At 36.9% G+C, this 16,629-nt stretch overlaps 1 protein-coding gene across 5 annotated transcripts; it reads left to right on the forward strand.

The window, feature by feature from the left end:
• The first annotated feature begins 22 nt into the window (after positions 1-22).
• Positions 23-14,455, forward strand: Nat1 (N-acetyltransferase 1). Of its 5 annotated transcripts, none has more exons than XM_072890705.1 (8): positions 23-168; positions 9,582-9,693; positions 9,859-10,075; positions 10,173-11,127; positions 11,221-11,361; positions 11,499-12,388; positions 12,618-12,923; positions 13,273-14,455. In XM_072890705.1, the coding sequence occupies exons 4-8, from the start codon at positions 10,212-10,214 to the stop codon at positions 13,345-13,347; spliced, it is 2,328 nt and encodes a 775-aa protein (XP_072746806.1). In that variant the 5' UTR covers positions 23-168; positions 9,582-9,693; positions 9,859-10,075; positions 10,173-10,211; the 3' UTR covers positions 13,348-14,455. The 5 variants fall into 5 exon arrangements, with proteins under 5 accessions (XP_072746806.1, XP_072746892.1, XP_072746975.1 ...); XM_072890791.1 differs by lacking the exon at positions 23-168 and adding an exon at positions 242-372; XM_072890874.1 differs by lacking the exon at positions 23-168 and adding an exon at positions 394-1,052.
• The last annotated feature ends 2,174 nt before the right edge of the window (positions 14,456-16,629 follow it).

Consider the following 16,629-nt stretch of genomic DNA (forward strand, 5'->3'; position numbering starts at 1 on the left):
TTTTTTCCTCGGATCGCGCGACGATCGATCGTCGCGCGACTCCACATCAGTCGCGTTACGGACGTTGAGCTGACAGCAGCGGTATTTCCCCCTCCTCGCTCTTCGCTCGGAAGTTGCCGAGTGCGACCGACAGATTGCGAAAGCCTTCAGAAACAACAACCGTCGGCCGTAAGTAAACGCTATTGTGTTCTCTTCTCGCTTTGCGCGGTGATTTAACGGGTGTGGTGTGGCGTGGGTGCGGCGAAACCGGGTGCGAAACGCGACCGTGTGCTCGCGGAAGTAAAAGAGAATCGCGGAGGATCCTCCGCGAAGTCTCTCTCTCTCTCTCTCTCTCTCTCTCGGGGGCAGCGAGACCCCATCGTGCGGACACGGGTAGGTCGTCGTGCGTCATGTCGGGTGTGCAAAGCATCGTGTGTCTCTATCTACCTATTTCTCTCTCTCTCTCTCTCTCTCTCTCTCTCTCTCTCTCTCTCTCGGAGCCTCCGCCCGCCACCGTTTTTCTCCCGCGAGTTTCCGCGAATTTTTCGCGAGAGATTTGCGCCCCCTCCCCCTCCCGCCCAGAGAGAGGGTTTCCGTTCGAGATTTTTCGCGAAGAAACCGCCGCGGTTTGTCGTCGCCCACGCAACTCCCACGTTTGACACTTTAACCAGCCGATGTGCGCGATCGTTCGGTAGGAGGGGAAGGGTGTCTATCGAGAATGGCACACGCGTGAGAAAAGTTGCGGAAAGAAACGCAGTGAACGAGTCTGTTGCGCGAGAAAGATGATTTTCATAGCCTTCTTTTTTCTTACTAAATTTTCCACGATGTGCCCTGAAGCAGCGGTTGGGTGGGAGAGGGAAGGGAGAGAGTAGAGGAGAGCGCGAGAGAGTCTCTCGGTCTCTCTCCCCCTTCTCTTCCGCGTGCCCTCTTGGCTTCGACGAATTCCGGAATTAGTACGTGCCTTCGACGCTACGCTTCTTCTCGGAGACGCTCGTTGCCACGAGCGTGTCATCCTCTGCCGTGCTTCTTTTCCTCGTGCAACAGCAGCCCGTTCGACGTTTTGGAGTTTCCGAGTAACGTTTTCGTTCGCGCGACCGTTCGGAGAAATTGTTTATCGTGTCTTTTCTCGGATTCGGAAAAAAAAAAAAAAAAAAAAAAAAAAAAAAAAAAAAAAGCCTCAAGACCGAGCAACGACACGCGTGTTTTTCTCGTGATAGTTTTTCCTCCTACCTTCCGTTTATTATGTTTCGACTTTAGAACGCTGACTGTATTTTCCGTGATAATACACGCAGTAACACAGTAATACTAAAGACGTGCAAAAATTGATCGATCAAATTTCGACGAGTGTTTTATAAGCACAATGTGATTTACAAGAAATTTTACTTACATTCTCATATAGCAATTTAATTTTAATTTTTAATTTAATTTAATTTAATTTAATTGTAACTTTCCTTATATTCTCATGTAGAAATTTAATTTCAGTATTAGAAAATTTTTGCAAAAAAATATTTAACGGCAAGTGTACATGATAACTCCAAATATTGGCATACAATCCGATAACGTACGCATATCTTATTCGCGTAGTCAGCATTCTAAAGTTAAAATCGCTTTGCAAATCGCAGAATTAGTAAGCTACAGCATAAACTAATCTCCATAATTAAAAATAATCTCCATAATTCATTATTTTATAGCATGTGTATCGTTTATTATTCGCGTCGATGGGATCGTTATCAGATTTAACATATTAGGTATCTCTCTCTCTCTCTCTCTCTCTCTCTCTCTCTCTCTCTCTCTCTCTCTCTCTCTCTCTCTCTCTCTTATCTCTTTTCGATCTTCTCGAAGGAGTCAAGGCTCGAAATATGGCGAGTCGGACCGCGCGTCCCTTACGGGATCTTCTCCTTCTCGCCATTACGCGTTCACACGCGTCCTCCTTCCAGGAAGAGGCTCTCGTATCGTCGCTCATTCCGGAAATTCCGCTTTGTTCTCGGAAATGCGATGGGCACTCCCGGCGTGTCGAAGAGCAACACACACGGGAGAGCACGCGTGTGCCTCTTACCGATCGATGTTGCCTCGAGCACATGCACACACGACCGACTTGGAAGGCAGGCGTGTGTGCTCCCGCTTGTGTCACGCTTGTTTCAACAACGATAGGCGATTTTATATTAGCTCTCGAGTCTCGATGCGCGCGTGTACCTTCTAAATATTTTATATAGGGATGTATATAAAAAGATTCCTGCAGGCATACACTCGTTGGGAATACGGTATAAGCATTTTATATCTATATACATACACTCGGTCGTGCTTCAACTAGCGATCATTAATCGGGCTATTTTTAAGACTGATATACCCTTCGTGTTTGTGGATCTAATTAAAATGTTCTCAAGATCGTGCATTTATCAAGTTACCGTGCTTAACAGTTTTGATTCTTATTTCTCCGATGGCGTATGATTTTAAACAATTTGCAAGCCGATATCGAAGGAAATATATTCTCGTGTCGATATACATTTTTTTCTTAATGAAAACTCAAGTTCAAATTTCTCGACTATCTGAAAGAATGTTAGTTTCGTCGAGAGAGGTACATACAATCGAATATTTAACAATCTTGTGATTCAAGGAAAAAAAAATTACATCCTCTTCTCGATACGTTTATCTTATCGAAAAGTCAAGTTCAAATTCTTCGATTGTTCGAAGGAACGTTAGTTTTGTTGAAAAATGCAATCAAATATCTGATCTTGGAATGAAAATGATTTATTAATTATTTTTACGCGATAATAATTTCCATATAAAACGGTAATCTTTTTAAGTTTATCAGTAAAGCTTAATCAGTAAAGTTTTGATTTTTAACGATTTTTCTGGTTACGTATAATTAAAAAAAAAAAAGTACGAGCCAGCAATTACGATGTGCGATATCGAAAGAAAAAAATGATATCCTGATATATTTTTTGAACAAAAAATCAAGTTCAAATTGCTCGATTATTGAAAAAAATGTTAATTTCATTGAGAGATACACGCAATCAAATATTTAACAATCTTGGTGAAGGAAAATTCTAACATTTTATGCGTCGATAATTTCCATGAAACGATCTTCTTAAAGTTTGTGAATATTCGAACGGAGAATTCGAAGAATGCCGACGAAACATCTGGTTGAAAAACTCGTTCTTGTTTCATTTCAACCTCGCCCATGCGATTGTGCGGTCGTCTCTCGCAGCGAAGTGCATCGCTATACATGCACCTTTAAACGGCCGTGCAGCGCATGCATGCTTGTATGGGGAGGGCTCCGATCGGCGACGGCGCTCCTTTGTTGCAGCAAGACCTGAAAACGTTTATTATACTATGAATAGACGCGCTGATTTTCTTTCGAGCGAGTCTAACGTTTGAGCTACGTGCAAATCAATGAATATGCGATTCTAAATTCTGTTCTCGCGCCACTCGATCCCAGAACGCAGATCTCTCGCGATGCTTGCGATGGTCAAGTGAATCTGGATTTTTTTTATTCCAGGTCATTCTAGATCATACTCACACGAGTTCTCTCTCATTATCGACAAGTCTATAGGAGAGCCTTAATTACGCGTTTGTTTATCTGTTTATGGCAGTGTAGATTTTTTCGTAACTGTTTCATTGGCTGTGCGATTTTTTCGTAAAAGTTTCTTCGATGTTCTGGAGACATAAAATCTTTTCTTCTTTTCAACGATCTTTTGTCCTCTGGCAAGTTTGCTGTATAATCAGATTTGACAGAGTAAATATATTTCTTGTTATCCGAAATCACAGACTTTAAAACTCATCGATAATCTTTGAACTCAAAATTCGATCTCTTCCAATACTTGAAGTCACAAATAAGAAATAATAGACGTCTTGCAGGAATCCTTTGTCAAGGGATTGTTATCAACATATATCTAGATGAGCCAATTTGCATCGATCATATAAAGTGCGAGATAAAGATATTTATCGACGTTATCGCAATCTTTTTTTTTTTTTTCTGTCTCGACTAGTCATTTGCTTAATTTTGCGTAATGATAAAGATGTAAATTATATATTTTATATTTTTTGTATTAAAGAACAAAATTATATCGGATGTGTAATCTTCCGCTTTCATCGTATTTCGCGTATTTATTTTATTTCTTATTTTTAGATATGTTTTTGTTTATTGTTATTAAAATTCTAGTGTTTATTAATATTCCATGCACGCGTTTCCATAGAAAAGTCGTTAAATCTATTCGACTGTAGTCCACTGTAATGCATTGAATTTACACTAGAATGTCATAAATATTGAAGGCGAATGCGTCAGTGAGTTGCTCGCTTATCTTTTGTATTATCTCTTGTTAAAAAAATTCTACATTTGCTATTTGTCTCGTCGTTAGTTTCGGAGTTAACTCGAAAAGTTAACTTGCACTTTATCTTTTCTATTATTCTTACCGGAAAAAGGTCGAAAGAATAATAACTTGCTACTTGTCTTTTTATTAGTTTAGTCAACTAGAGCACATTAATCGCTTTATCATTTTTTGCATTATCATTTTTCAAAGAATATAAAATAAGTGAATGACTCACTACTCGATTTATCTTTTGCGCAAATTTGCCGAGTTTACGCAATATCAAGATAAGTCCTTGTGGCAAAAAATTTTAATTTATCTCTCATTCATTTAATTTACACAAACAAATTCAGTAATCTATTTTACTGAGTGTTCCATTTGCATTTTTCCATGCTCGATGTACTTCCGACATAATTTTACCGAAAGTTTGTCATTTTTCTATCATCTGTTGTATTTACCGTTAATATTTCTTCTGCGAAAAGCACTTAAAAGGCAATTAATTTGTCATTCGATCGATTCGTCGTTGATTTTTTATAAATTTTGTTCAAGATTGACAGTCCCGAGCTATAGCGAGCAGCTGTCACGGCGCATCAGTGACGTGTCGTGAGGAAACGGAAAGTTATGGTGCGCTCGGGGGAGATAGGGGGACGGGAAGGAGAAAAGGAGGGAACGTGGAAGTTCGTTCGCTTACTTGCACGTTTTGCGTCATTCTATCGCCTATCTCTTTGTGCGCCATCGTCATCCACCTCGTGCATGACGGTTTCTTTCTTTCTCTCTCTCTCTCTCTCTCTCTCTCTCTCTCTCTCTCTCTCTCTCTCTCTCTCTCTGTCTCTCTGTCTTTCAAGGATCTTTCGGCGTCACATCGACCGCCGATAGCACACAAAACGAATAAATTCGACGAACGAATTCAGCATACGCTGTTTGTCTGATCTTTCTCGAGAAGTCACGACTATACATGCTTTTCGGAAGTTTACCAGACGTCTGAAAAAACAAGACGCAGAAACAATGAACGGACGATTATAAATCTTTTTTATTTTTATTGATTATTAGTCATTAATTTATAAATCATTCATATACTTACATCCCGGTTATAACTTTGATATTGATTTATTTGTTTATTTTATATTAATCCTTATATATAAGAGAGTTTGTGTTTTACTACATTAAATTTATTATATTGGTTTTTATATTGATTAAGAACACTATATAAACTGTGATAATATTGGCAAGTAATGCAATATGGAGATTTTGTCCTATAGATATTGAGAGATATATACTCTCTCCTACGTATATATTTTTTTCCATCGGGGTAGTTGCGAGTTTAATCACATTCAATTAATTCCGATATTTCTTGATGATATTAATAGATGTTCGATAGAGGGTAGTAACTTAGTTCGCCGAAGTCCGGCGCAAATAGATCGGAACGCGAAAGTTTGCATTTGCGAAATTACCTGAGTGAAAAACGATTATTCATGGCATGGAAATACCATGATGAGCCAAGTGTCTTATTCTAAAGTGCAACGTAGACATATTCTTGCGTCTGTGGACTCGTCCTCGCTTCTCTCTTCTCCAGAAAAATATCTTTTACTTTATTATCTTTATTATTATATTGCATTTAGAGAGTATTATGCTTTTACATTTTTATATATATATTCTGCAAAAAAGAATTTAATTTTTGCTCCAAAAGAAGTCGTTGATTAGTCGGTATTTTTGAATGATTATTATTCGTTTTAAAAATAATTGTTTTCTTATATACTTTGTTAGAATTGTTAATTATTATTCAGGGTATTTACTACCTGAAAAAACACGACGAATCTGAAATTCGTAAGAATTTCTTTTATCTGTAAAAATCAGGAAATCTTCATGGAATTTTATCGAGACTCAGAGAATTTAAAAAAAAATCTCTGATAATTTTGAAATCTGGAGGTAACGAGAATTATTTTAGCAACTTTCAACAAAATAAATTTTTTGTGCGGTTTTTAATACTTTTCATTCAAACTAAGGCAAAGTAAAGGGTCATTTAAATTTCAAGTATTAGACTTGAAATAGAATTTTGAACAAAAAAAAATCTAGAAAATCAAAGAATCTTTACAGAATTTTTTTTACAAAATCTGAATAGACTTGTTATTGTTCGTTCAATATTTTTATTAGCTTTGCTATCAGAATTGATCAATTCCTTAACGTTTGGCGTGATTTTTTCAATTTTAAATTATCCGTTGATATTCGCATAAGCGTATTACGAGTTATTACAACTAACATTGACTAAATAAGTAAACGACGTTAATCTGACGACTGCCAAGGATACGGGGCGAAATCTTTTTTCGGATCAACGGTTAGCTAAATAACGGGAACCGTCTCTCTCGGCGACTGTAAATACATATATACTCAGAAATAGTATATTTGCCAAGAATGAAGAAAGCCCAAAATGCGTGTACGAAAAGACGAGAGACAAAGAAGCGCCGATCTTTGAATTCTGTGCTCCTCGCATGCATCGGCTCTTCATTTAATTATCTCGGCAAATTCCGACACGTGTAATCCCGACCTCGCATAGCGATATCCATCGTTGTATAGCGCGTTTTGCCGCGTGGAATTTTTTTTTCTCTACGTATCGTCGTCAAGTCCAAGCCGTTAATCACGTTTCTTTTTTGCGCCTTACGAGGTGAGGCGTAACAGAAATGCGTGTTTCTCTTTAAAACTTCTAATTAAAAAAAAAAAAACCTAACCTTGAAAGTTAGATTGGTAATTCTTGAAGCGTCACGATGGAGGCAAAATCTTGCAATCCCTCGGATTTTAACAGCGTGAAAAAAAAACAGATACTCTGTACATCGAATAGCATCGCCCTGTATAATATCACGTGATAAGTATGTGATATCGCGATGTCGGATTTCATGCATTTCAATCAATTTTACAAAGTTTGATTAATACATATACATATTATAAAGCAATTTTCCTTATCACATTAAAACAACCTCTGATGCTCTTATTTAAGATGATATTTCTTCAGAAATCGCTCGGATTAATTTCTTTCTTCTCTCTCTCTCTCTTTCTCTCTTTTTCGCATTATTCAAGTTTGCATTACTTGTATTTATAAACGTTTGTGAGTAGCCGGATATTTTCATTGCGCATTTTTAACTACATACATAGTTGAAGCCAAATATTTAGAAAATGCTATTTCAGTAGAAGAACCTAGTCTTTTTATTATATGTCTACTTTTAAACGTAGCCGCCAATTTTTCTCTCTGCTTATGACATCGAATACTTAAATAAAAGCTTATCGTTAATTGCACGTGTTATCTCACGATATAACAAAGATTTTAAATCGCCAGTCACATCACGTACAAAGAAAAAACCATATAAGCTCCCTTTTCGAAATAATATTAATTTATAATTACTGGGTATCCATTTCGAGAACGTCTTTTTATTCTAATTTTAGTTTTATTCTTAAATGTAGTTATTGTTCCTACATCCCACGTGTTATCTCACGATATAACAAAGATTTTAAATCGCCAGTCACATCACGTACAAAGAAAAAAAAACATAAGTTCCCTTTTCGAAATAATATTAATTTATAATTACTGGGTATCCATTTCGAGAACGTCTTTTTATTCTAATTTTAGTTTTATTCTTAAATATAGTTATTGTTCCTACATCCCACGTGTTATCTCACGATATAACAAAGATTTTAAATCGCCAGTCACATCACGTACAAAGAAAAAACCATATAAGCTCCCTTTTCGAAATAATATTAATTTATAATTACTGGGTATCCATTTCGAGAACGTCTTTTTATTCTAATTTTAGTTTTATTCTTAAATATAGTTATTGTTCCTACATCCCACGTGTTATCTCACGATATAACAAAGATTTTAAATCGCCAGTCACATCACGTACAAAGAAAAAAAAACATAAGTTTCCTTTTCAAAATAATATTAATTTATAATTACTGGGTATCCATTTCGAGAACGTCTTTTTATTCTAATTTTAGTTTTATTCTTAAATATAGTTATTGTTTGTATATCCCACGTGTTATCAATTCCTTTTCCAAACCGTCTTCTTTAGAGTCGAAAACCCTCGAGACACCCGGTAGACGCGGCCGGACGGACACGACCTCCGTCGAACATCCCGACGAAGTCGTCCGACCTCGGCCGAACAGCGGCGGGGTCTGCGAGATGATCGGTCGTGGTGAAACTGTTGGGGGGAAGGGAGTTAGGAGAAGAGGGTTCATTGACCGTCTGACCATGAGCCGCGCCCCACATATATGCTCCCCTTCGACATTCCCCTCGTCCGTAGGTCGTTTCGGTCGTTTTGTTCTCGAGCAGCGAGCAAGATCAAAGCCGTCGTTTCTTCCCCGGGAAAGAAGGTCCTTGCCTCTCTCGTCCGCGGAAGGCCTTCCAAGAGGGATTGTGTACAGGGTGTCCTGTAAAAAAAAATCACCGTCTTTGCTCTGATTTTGGGACAGGTTTTTTTTTCTTTTTTTCTTTCTTCAGCGAGAAGTTTCTGAGGAGAGAGGATCTTACATCAAGTTCTTAAAATCTGATCTCTGTCACTTTGAACTCTGTCGTTTCTATGATTATTTCTAATGGAAAAAAATGAGACTCGAAATGACTCTGTTAGACGACTCGACTCGCGAAATGTCGCCCTATTATGATTCTATCCTTGAACCACTTGATTCGAGTACGTTAACCGTAGGATTTGCGTGCGTCATTTATTGAACGCGTAATGAGAGAACCTTCTCTAAAATTGCGCTCGCATGCGCAATTACCACATTGTTAAATGATACATATATATATATATATATATAATTTTTTTTTATATGTATATCATGTAAGTCACTGTAGCGCGACGAGAAAAATGTTATTGAATGATTTCATCAACGACGCCGTTGGCAAAAAGCGATAGATTGCAATCACTCATTTCTCTTTTATTGAAAAAAAAGAGCTAAATCAAAACTGCTATGCTTTCAGATTACATATGTTGAACTTACGTATTTCTAATCTAGCTGTTGAAATCTTTGTCTTTATTTTTTATAATAAAAAATAGTATGTAAATATTAGAAAATAGTAATTTATTTCTTATTATAATTTCTTGTACACATTTTTTTAAGAAAAATACATTTTAAAGAAATAACATGAAAATATATGAATTTTGAAATACACTTCTTTTGTAATTACATGTTGCAAAAGAATGTAACGTATTAGCTATATCAGTCAGTGTTCTTATATTTATATTTAATATATTTAAGTATGCGAGAAATATATATATATATATGTAACTAAAATTTATTAATTTTTTGCAGCTTCTTCAAGGAAGATCTGTGTGCTGTGATTTATCACTAAGGGGGCCAAAACACGCGCAACAACGGACAACCCCACAGGACCGGGGGGTGCTTCTCGTGTCTCGGGAGGAAGGTCAGGGTCCATAAAGTTACCTTGGCAGTAACGAAAAAAAAAAAAAAAAAAAAAATATAGAGAACACGCAAGAACGTGTTACTTATTACAACAAATAGTGCGCAAATCGTCCCTGCGTTGCTAGTTGCGTTGACACTGACATTAGAAAAATTCGATGCCTTCCAGGGACGATATTCGCTCCCTATCCACTGAGCAACGCTGGATCCCTCCTTCAACTGTTAGACGCGATGCACTCACCCCAGAAAGCCGAAATGATCTCATCTTTAGAAAGGTGCGGGGTATTCTTAACAAGCTCACACCGGAAAAATTCGCAAAGCTGAGCAACGACCTGCTCAACGTTGAGCTTAATTCCCATGTGATTCTCAAGGGTGTTATTTTCTTGGTACGTAGCCTTAGTGTATCGTAAAGTGACGGCATTTATCGTATAAGATGCTTTGACGCTGGTTCGTTAAAAAAAAATATTAATAACAATTTTTCAGATCTTCGAAAAAGCGCTTGATGAACCCAAGTACAGTTCTATGTACGCACGGCTGTGCAAACAGCTGTCTGACGAAGCCGCAAACTTTGAACCCCGTAAACCGATCGATGAAAGTCAAAAAGGCCAGAGCACATTCAGAGTCCTTTTACTTAACAAGTGCAAAGACGAGTTCGAAAATCGTTCAAAAGCAAGCGAGGCGTTCGAGAATCAGGATGAGCTTGGTCCAGAGGAAGAGGAGCGCCGGCAAGTGGCCAAGCGCAAGATGCTCGGTAACATCAAGTTTATCGGGGAGCTCGGCAAGCTGGGCATCGTATCGGAGCCGATTCTACATCGTTGCATCCAGCAGTTACTGGAGAAGAAAAGGCGAGGGGGATCCCGGGGGGACGCTGCGGAGGATATCGAATGCCTCTGCCAGATTATGCGTACCTGCGGCCGTATCCTTGACTCGGATAAGGGTCGCGGACTCATGGATCAATACTTCAAACGTATGAACTCTCTGGCAGAGAGTAGGGATCTTCCTCTACGCATCAAATTCATGCTGCGTGATGTGATTGAATTACGCCGCGATGATTGGAAACCGCGCAAGGCCACTAGCACCGAAGGCCCGATGCCGATTAATCAGATTCGCAATGACAACGAGGAGCCATCGCGAGGAAATGGTTTCCACAGAGGACGAGAGGATCGCCTCGGTGCGGAGTTTTTACGAAAGATGGGACGAGGCGGATTAGACGTGGATATGATGGGAAGTATTCCATTGACTTCCCCCTCATTCGGTATGCCACCACCACCATTCAGTCCGAATGGATTCACCGGCACTCCTGGAGTTGGTTATGGCCGTCATAATCAACGTAATCAGCCAGGAGGAGGCTACTATCAAAACCAGAGTCGTCATCAGAACAATTTTGAAGGAAAACGCAACCAGCCGCAACATAATTTACCGCAGAACTTTAACAACAGTGAGTATAGATACGGTGAATTATTTTATTTTATTAATCAATAAATATAACAATTATTTTTATGGAAATTTTTCGTTTCTCGTATCATTACAGATAGCAATAAAGAACAACTTCGATTTAATAAAAATAAGATGTTGATCGGAGGACATCCGGAAGAAGTGTCTCTAAGACCTTCAGCCAATTCAATGATGTTCAAACAAACTAATATCAACTTGAACCTACCTCTCAATAATGGTAAATATTTTTTTATCCGCATTTATTTGCATTATTTTTTTCAAAAATAAAATTACTAAAAAATTCAATATAATACTAAGAAGAAAAAATATAAAATCTAATAATAATTATATATATTTTAATTATAAAAATAACAGATTTGTTCCCAGGACGAGGCTCAGACATGCCTCTCTTGCGTACTACCGCTTTGAAGCCCAGCTCACCTCTATTGCACAAAGAGACACCGCCTGCTATCGTGATCAAGCAAGGTCCTGTAGACAAGCGCGAGAAGGCTCGGGATAGAAAGGACAAGGGACCCACACGAGAGGAAGTGTTGAAGAAGGTGAACGCGTTAATGGACGATTTCGCTTCACATACAAACGTGCAGGACACTTTGGCAGCATTCAAAGATCTTAAGATCCCCGAGCGATTCTTGCGTCATGCGATCTGCACGATGTATTCTAACACATTGGATCGCGGAGACTCTGAACGCGAGCTCGCCATCAAACTCGTGGTCGAGCTGAAGAAGGAGAACTTGCTCACTTTGCAGCAAGCAAACGAGGGATGGAAGGAACTAGTAGCCAGTATATCGGAGAAGGAAAGTACCGTGCCTTTGGTAGCGTCCCACGTTGCCTTCTTGACAGCTAAGGCCATAGTGGACAATCTAATTCAGTTGACGGATCTCGCCTCGGAAACGGAAAATGGTCGTCATCATCCGCTGTTCCTACTGACTTTACAACAGCTCCACAAGACTCAAGGCAAGACAAGGCTCACACAGATCTTCAACGATAGCAAAGTGGATCTTATTAGTCAACTGCCAGAAGCGGAGAAGACAAAGGAGCGCTTGGGCGAGATTTTGGAAGACCGGGAATTGACTTTCCTTTATCCTCTTCTCAGAATCCAGGGAGATATGTGGCGTCAATTAGAGGCCGATCCAGCGCCTAACGCTCTTTACAAGTGGATCAAGGAGAAGTTGGATCCTCAACACCACTCAGATCCTGCATTTATTAATGCTATGATGAATGTACTTTTCAAATACATCACTGGGGTTAGTGAAACTTATATCGATATCTCTTTATCGTTTAATTCTCTGTCGTCATTGCATTTTAAATAATGAAAAATAAGGATCAATTAAATTACTACTGATTTAGATAATTATATTTAAATTAATAAATGTGACTTATTTTTATATACATATATGTGTAGAGAGATTATAATTCAGTCTGCGTAATATCTTTATACAACTTTTTTTTTTTTTTTTTTGGAAAAAATAATAGGAAACAACGTTGGCGCCTGGTGTTGATCCGACCGTAAATCCAGACAAACAACTGCAAGAGAAGGAAAGTGCGTTACTGCAGAAATATGCACGCTTTATTCGCACATTCCTGACTACCATCGACTCTCAAGTTACGGCTCTTCATGCGCTTCAAGTGTTCTGCTTCTCGCACAATTTTCCAAAAGGGTTGCTGTTGCGATGGTTCATAGCACTCTATAACCTTGAAGTCATCGAAGAGGAAGCTTACCACAAATGGAGAGACACTGTTACCGATGCTTATCCGGGCAAGGGCAAGGCATTATTCCAGGCACGTACATGTGCAATTATTAGTTTTTCATAAACAAGTTTTGCCTAAAGAGTCTCTTATAATTGATATTTGATGACGTATCGAATTTTACTATCATTTAGATGAATTTTTTCATTCTGTTTTGCGATAGATTAATTCTGTGTTATAAATTGTTAAAAACTGCATGCTGTAGATATACTTTTATTACATAAATTTTCTCAAATTTAAAATCTTGGACATTTTGTGGTTTAAAAGTAAGCAACAAATAAGAAATTGTGAATATTGTGTGTGATAAATTTTGTTATTTAATTTAATCTAAATTAAATAACTAAAAAATTAATGCAAGTATATTTATGTTACATATATATAGGTGAATACTTGGTTAACATGGCTTGCTGAAGCATCGGAGGAGGAAGAAGAAGACGACGAGGATGAGAAGAATTAATCAGAAGAGCCTCGAGAGCATTATTCAGACTACCTATGATTTGGAATAGGGTTTTACTATCTATATCACTGAACCGCAGACGGTTTCAGTTTTATTAATTGAGTTATCTCCATCCAGAATCATAAACATCTTGTTAGTCTGTCTCAAGCCCTCTTGCGTGATTGAAAAGGACTTTACAATCATGTCTGGAAAAAGGATAAGAGTTTGTAACAAATGAGTGGTATATGACAGACGTTTCAAGCAAGACGTTTTAGAATTTTTTTAGATAATTAAAAAAAAATCGGTACATAATTTATATTATAAAATAATACTGGGCCAGCACAGATACAATCGAGATACTACGCCGCTGTACGATTATCGGTGCGGGAAGCAAAAAAAAAGGGGAAAAAAAGAAAACGCGAGAAAATTAATCTGGTCATTTTTGTTGTCCGAGTTTTTGTCTAGTATTGTGCATGTGTCACGTTTTGTAAGTCTTTTTGTCCGCGGCAATAAGTGAAGTCGTTTGTTATCTCTGTGTACCAAGCATTACATTTATTATGAGGAATTATTATTATTATCAATTATTAATATTATTATTATATTATTAATATTATACATAATTATCATCCAATAATCGAAATATATCTACATCTTTCTAATGAAAAAAAGAAAAAATCGGAATTAATGAGAAATGAACGGCCGACTCAGTAGTGTACGCAAAATGCAAACCGTGAAACACTTTCTTTTCCACATCGGAATAATATCTTTAGATTGCGATCTAGAGACAAATCAATTTATCGAAACTAAAGACGAAAAAAAGTGAATACACCGTTTGCCTGTGTATCTACTTGCAGCGCCACTTGATTCTTAATAAGTAATTAATTACAGTTAATAATAACAACCAGCAGCCAACATCACATCCATTTAACAATAATAATTAGTGAACACTAGTGACACGATTAAAACTCGTATTTAAAAGAAAAAAAAAAAGAATAAAATATGCTTTGGTGTAATTTATTACAGATGGCCCTCTGGTTGTTGCATTGATGACCAATTACCTTCACCTTACAATTCCCACCTTGTATACGCTACATTTTTTTTTTATATCTCGCTCGATGCCGTTGGAACAGGAAGAGATCAGTACGCGCGAGTCGTCAAGCGTGAAGAGGACAACCACGCGTACTGATCGAGATGAGCGGATGAAGAGCCAGGTACCGAGAGAGAGCTGCTGTATCTCCCGAAATCGTCGCCGATTATACGATAGCTTATAATAACCTTCAGACCGGCATGAGAGATGCCAATAATTAAGCCAAGGACCTCCGTGCGATAATTAAAAGATTCTGTCATCATATCTTCCCTCTTTCGTTCGAAAGCCTTCGAGACGCACTTGTGTAACATTTTGTCGCGCATACATTTAATCCTTTGTTTTTCTCTTTACAACGACTGATTAGTATTTTTATTGTCCTATTAGTAGAGATTGAAGTACCGAGAGAATTTGGAATTTTTAGTTGTTTATGTATAACATTGTCGTTAGAAAATATTGTACATATATATATATATATATATATATATATATATATATATATATATATATACACGTATATATATATGTGTATATACATATCCCTCTCTTTTGTTGTCTCATAATCTGTCTAATTTTATCGCCGGACTGAAGTGTGTTTTTTTTTCTTTTCTCTTCAAAGACAGCATCTTTTTTTGTGATTAAAAATGTAGATGATATATACACAGAATATCGTCAGTTAAGAACGAGCAGTTGCTTATTGAACATTCTTTTCGTCAAGTATCATTGTCATCCGGTCCGCATTACTCATGAATCAGAATTTAACGACACATGAATATATACATACATACATACACATTAATTACTAATGAGAATTTTCCTTTGCAGCTGAAGCAGTATATATGATAAGTAGAACATTAAATGCGTTTGAGCGATATGTATTAGCGTGTATAATATTATGTCATCGTTTTTTTTTGTTATAATAGTTTCAAAAAGGACAAACATACATCTCATTGCAAAGATTTTACGTCGAATTAGTCGAGTTTTATCTTCGCACATGAGAGAGAATGAACGGAAAAGGAAGAAAAAGAAATATATATATATATATATATATATATTTGTTACAACATTATTGTAATACATTAATAGACACACATTCGTATACTGTATAATTACGCGCAAGTTTTCATTATTACACGCTCATTCTCACGAGAGAGAGAGAGAGAGAGAGCGATGATGCGAATCTTTTTAATTATGTTAATTTATTTTCTCACGCATTTACACAGCTCTTGAATTTAATATACACACACACGCGCGCATAATAATTGATCCATGTATAACATTTTCAGTATTATTTCACGTGTAATGAGAATTATATACGTTATGTAGAGATCTTTATATAGTTTCTCTTAGATATTAAAAAAATCTGATAAATCCGTCATCTCTTTTATCTCTGTCAATAAAAACTGTGTTCCTAGGACGAGATTCATTCTTTATGATTGCGTGATATGATCGCCATTCCTCTTGCCTTTGTATCTCTAAAACGTGAATGGAATTCTTTTTTATCACAGTGACAATTATTTTATACATATATCTTATCGTGCGCGGAACACTCCTCGATCACATGATATTAAATAATTAAATAGATAAATGTTAAGAAAAACGCAGCTAAACAAAATTTCTTTATAAAAAAGCATAATACTTACCATACATGACTTACAAGTTGTGTGAGAAGTCAATTGAAGTTTATGCTTTGCATAAATGGATGGCGATGGCTTTAACGGTGTAATTACATACATTATGCAAATTAAAATTACACAGTTCAATAAAAAATCCAAGAAAAAGAATATTTATTCTCTCTCTTAATATTTTGACCACAGAAGGATTCTCTATCGCGTCCCAATATTTGAATAGAGATTTGATTAAAAAATGCTAGTTTAACCACTCAAAATTTGTAAAAAAATATCTTGAAAATTACAAACAAGCAAGTGTATACTTGGCGAATGTAAGAGCCAGACGCGGATGTTAATGCGTCAATTTCGCAGAAAAAAATTTTTGAAAATCTTGAAAATTGAGCTTCCAGATATTTTTATTCAAAATTCCAAACTAAAGAAAATATTTTAAAGATTTTTTGCAGCATATAATTCACTTGGCTCTTGTCGACTGTTTACAATATGAGAGCAAAATTATTAAAGAGAGTTTAAAAAAAAAATTCTCTGAGTCTCAATAAAATTCCACGAAAAAATTTTTTAATTTTTTCAGGTACAAAAATCCTTAAAAGT

The sequence above is a fragment of the Anoplolepis gracilipes genome, chromosome 1 (genome assembly GCF_047496725.1).
Source record: "Anoplolepis gracilipes chromosome 1, ASM4749672v1, whole genome shotgun sequence".
Classification (NCBI taxonomy): domain Eukaryota; kingdom Metazoa; phylum Arthropoda; class Insecta; order Hymenoptera; family Formicidae; genus Anoplolepis; species Anoplolepis gracilipes.

What these genes read in the sequence shown, in the direction of transcription:
- Nat1 (XM_072890586.1), top strand. Translation starts at nt 9,848, where the DNA reads ATGCCTTCCAGGGACGATATTCGCTCCCTATCCACTGAGCAACGCTGG. An exon ending in ACCGCAGAACTTTAACAACA is followed by an intron (nt 11,128 to 11,220) that starts GTGAGTATAGAT and finishes GTATCATTACAG; the next exon opens with ATAGCAATAAAGAACAACTT. An exon ending in GAACCTACCTCTCAATAATG is followed by an intron (nt 11,362 to 11,498) that starts GTAAATATTTTT and finishes TAAAAATAACAG; the next exon opens with ATTTGTTCCCAGGACGAGGC.